Genomic DNA, 2983 nt, shown 5'->3' on the forward strand with positions numbered 1-2983 from the left:
CTCTAGGCACTTTAGACAGTCAAAGTGCCCCCTGAATTATTGCCATGTGCACAGCGTTTAGAATAAACGTGACCACACGACCACATAGTGTAGGCTGCTAAAAAGTCAGCGATCACATTAGATGCAGTAGAGCAATGTCCAGGTACGCATTGAAAACGCACTTGTTTAACATGTGATGATATGAAATAACTTGTAGCCCTTTACCGAAAATAGGTGTTTTTCCTCCTCCTCCTCATCCTACTCCTGTTCTTCAAAAACTATGAATAAGACTGCGTTATGGCCATTTGACGTTTGTAGTGCACAAGTATATTTTCATATTGGCCAGTAAATTATAAACACAGCGCAAAAATGCGATTACACAGAAAACTGCTCGCGAGAACCGAAAACTGGCGCTGAGTCATAACCAGTCCGTAGGCTGGCACCGCCACGCGCCCAGACCGCACATCAAGAGGCGAAAGAGGAAGAAGCCAGATAGGAGCAGCGTAGAGGACGCAGGTGGAAAGCGAGCCACGACAGCAAGCGGCAACATGAACCGCGATCGGCGCAAGTCGTCGGTCGCCAAGAGGGCCCTCAAGGATCGCAGGCAATCGCGCAAGCCGGGCGACGAGCCGGCCAAGGTCACCGGGCATGCAGCTGCTCGTCCTGAGGCATCCACCGATGCGGTCTCCCCTGGGCAGCCGGCGCAAGAGAGCCCGGACGGCGCGGCGCAGCCCTCCCACGGACCCGAGGGCGCCGGGCCTACGAATGCCGACAGAAGGATGAGCAGAAAGATGAGCAGGAGCCTGAGCAGGGTGAGCGAGTACAAGATGTTCACCATGAGCGGGTCCACACACAAGAAGCCCCACGAAGGAGGCCACAGAAGTGCAGGCTTCAAAGCCGGCGTGCTGCTGTCCGTCATGGTTGCGCTGGGCGGGGCGTTCATAGGCACCATCTTGTACGTCGCCTTCTCCATGCGCCAGCACGGCGTAGAGCGGCAGCCGCGCTTCGTTTCCCCAACGCCGATGGCCTCCTTCGGCGGCTGGATGGCTGTCACCGGCTCGAAGCTCTGCGAGGCTGTGCCCCGGAGGATGTTCGACATGAACGGAACCATCGGAGACGCGGCCGTGGCCACAATCCTCTGCGTCTGCGTCGTGATGCCCCACCGCTGTGGCCTCGGCGGCGGCTTCTTCGCGACGTACTACAACAGGCGAACCAAGGAGGCCAAAGCTGTGGTTGCCAGGGAAGTGGCTCCATCGACTGCGTTTCCAGACATGTACCAAAACAGTGTCAACGCCTCGCTCGAAGGATTTTTGGCAGTAGCTGTATTTGGCGAGCTGCGTGGCTACGAAGCACTGCTTAACTTGACGGGCACTCAGGTTCCGTGGAAGGCGCTCTTCGCCAAAGCCATCGAATACGCCGACAGCGGCTTCAAGGTGACTGCGTCACTGGCTAAAGCGATCAAAGATCATGCCTCGGCCATCACCGAAGAATACACCAAGACAATCAAGAGCGTGTTCTTTAACACTGCCACGAGTAAGCTTTATGTGGAAGGAGATCTGTTCCAGAATAAGATCCTGGCCGAAACACTCAGGAATATCTCCGAAAATCCTCTGCGGGGAAGTTCTTTGTCCATGGGCCCACTAGCGGCAGCCATCGTGAGAGACATAAACAAAGGCGGCTCCAAATATATTACCATGGCCGACCTACAGAACTATGAGCCCTCGGTGACAAATGCGCTGACCATACCGCTATCCGACAGTGAACAGCTCTTCACGCCACCCCCACCTTCGGGTGGAGTGGTCACCGCCTTCGTGGTCTCCATCGTGGATAAATTTCGGGCCGGCTCTGCTCTGCGTGACGACGCCAAAACCTGGCACAGTGTCGTCGAGGCTTTCAAATTCGCCTTCGCTCAACGCCCGCTCCTCGGAGACCCACTGAAGATGAAGATTGGCTCCCTGCTGCGTGGCCTGACGAGCCGCGAGGCAGCCGAGCAGATAGCGCATCAGAAGATCGCCGACAAGCCGCACAAGGATCCCGCTGATTACGGCTTCGTGGCAGGTAGCGTCGACGACCACGGCTCCGGGCAGATATGCATCGTGGGCCCCGACGGCGATGCCATTGTCCTCGTCAGCTCCATCAACACCGAGTTCGGCGCCATGGTCGCATCCATGTCGACAGGAATTGTGCTCAACAACCAAATGAATGACTTCTCCACGCCTAACACTCGAGACGTCCACGGCCTTCCATCGGCGAAGCAAAACGACATCGAGGGAGGGAAGAGGCCCATGTCCTCGCTATCGCCCATCGTCGTGGTCGACCGCAACGGCGACGTCCAGTTCTTAGGGTCAGCGACGGGCGGCGCTAGAATCGCCACCTCCCTGTCTCAGGTGCTCATCCGGTCTCTGTGGATGGGCCACACGGTGAAGCAGGCCATCGACGCCGGGCGCCTACACAACCAGCTCGTGCCGGACAACGTGGTCAAGCACGAGGATTTCGCGGACAAGGACATTGTTTGGTGGCTCGGGAAGCACGGCCACAGTGTTTCACCCGACGACTCGCAAGGCGACGTCATCGCCCTGTGCCGCGTCGGGCCGAACGTTGCATACAGCGGCTCGTACGACTTCCGCACCATGGGCGACGGAGGACTGGACGGGGGACCGCTGCGCTAGCGGTGCCTGTGTTCATTCACAGGAATAGATGAGTGAAGTTAAGGACAGATTCTACCATCCGCATAAAGTAAATTGCGCTTATTGAATGAAGAATATGTATATTAAAATATCCCCTCTTGTCACTGAAAGGCCGAAAAAAATTGTCGGCGCCTTTTTATTGTTACCTACCACGGTTTCTCTGTGAATTGGGTATTAGGCTGCAGTTCCACGATGTGGTGCACGTTACACTCGTGTCGCAGATTGACTGGACGTCGAAACAACCAAATGCTGAGAGCGAAAGTTTCTTCATACATACGGAAAATAAAAGAAATAATTCGCGATTGCTGAGCCATCGC

General features: G+C 56.0%; 1 protein-coding gene across 1 annotated transcript; it reads left to right on the forward strand.

Annotated features, from left to right (window-relative positions):
• The first annotated feature begins 527 nt into the window (after positions 1-527).
• Positions 528-2648, forward strand: LOC149359618 (scoloptoxin SSD14-like). The gene has a single exon (XM_089567714.1). It carries the CDS (start codon positions 528-530, stop codon positions 2646-2648), a length of 2121 nt encoding a protein of 706 aa, XP_089423840.1.
• The last annotated feature ends 335 nt before the right edge of the window (positions 2649-2983 follow it).

The sequence above is a fragment of the Amblyomma mixtum genome, chromosome 2 (assembly GCF_055824585.1).
Source record: "Amblyomma mixtum isolate Tamu chromosome 2, ASM5582458v1, whole genome shotgun sequence".
Taxonomy (NCBI): domain Eukaryota; kingdom Metazoa; phylum Arthropoda; class Arachnida; order Ixodida; family Ixodidae; genus Amblyomma; species Amblyomma mixtum.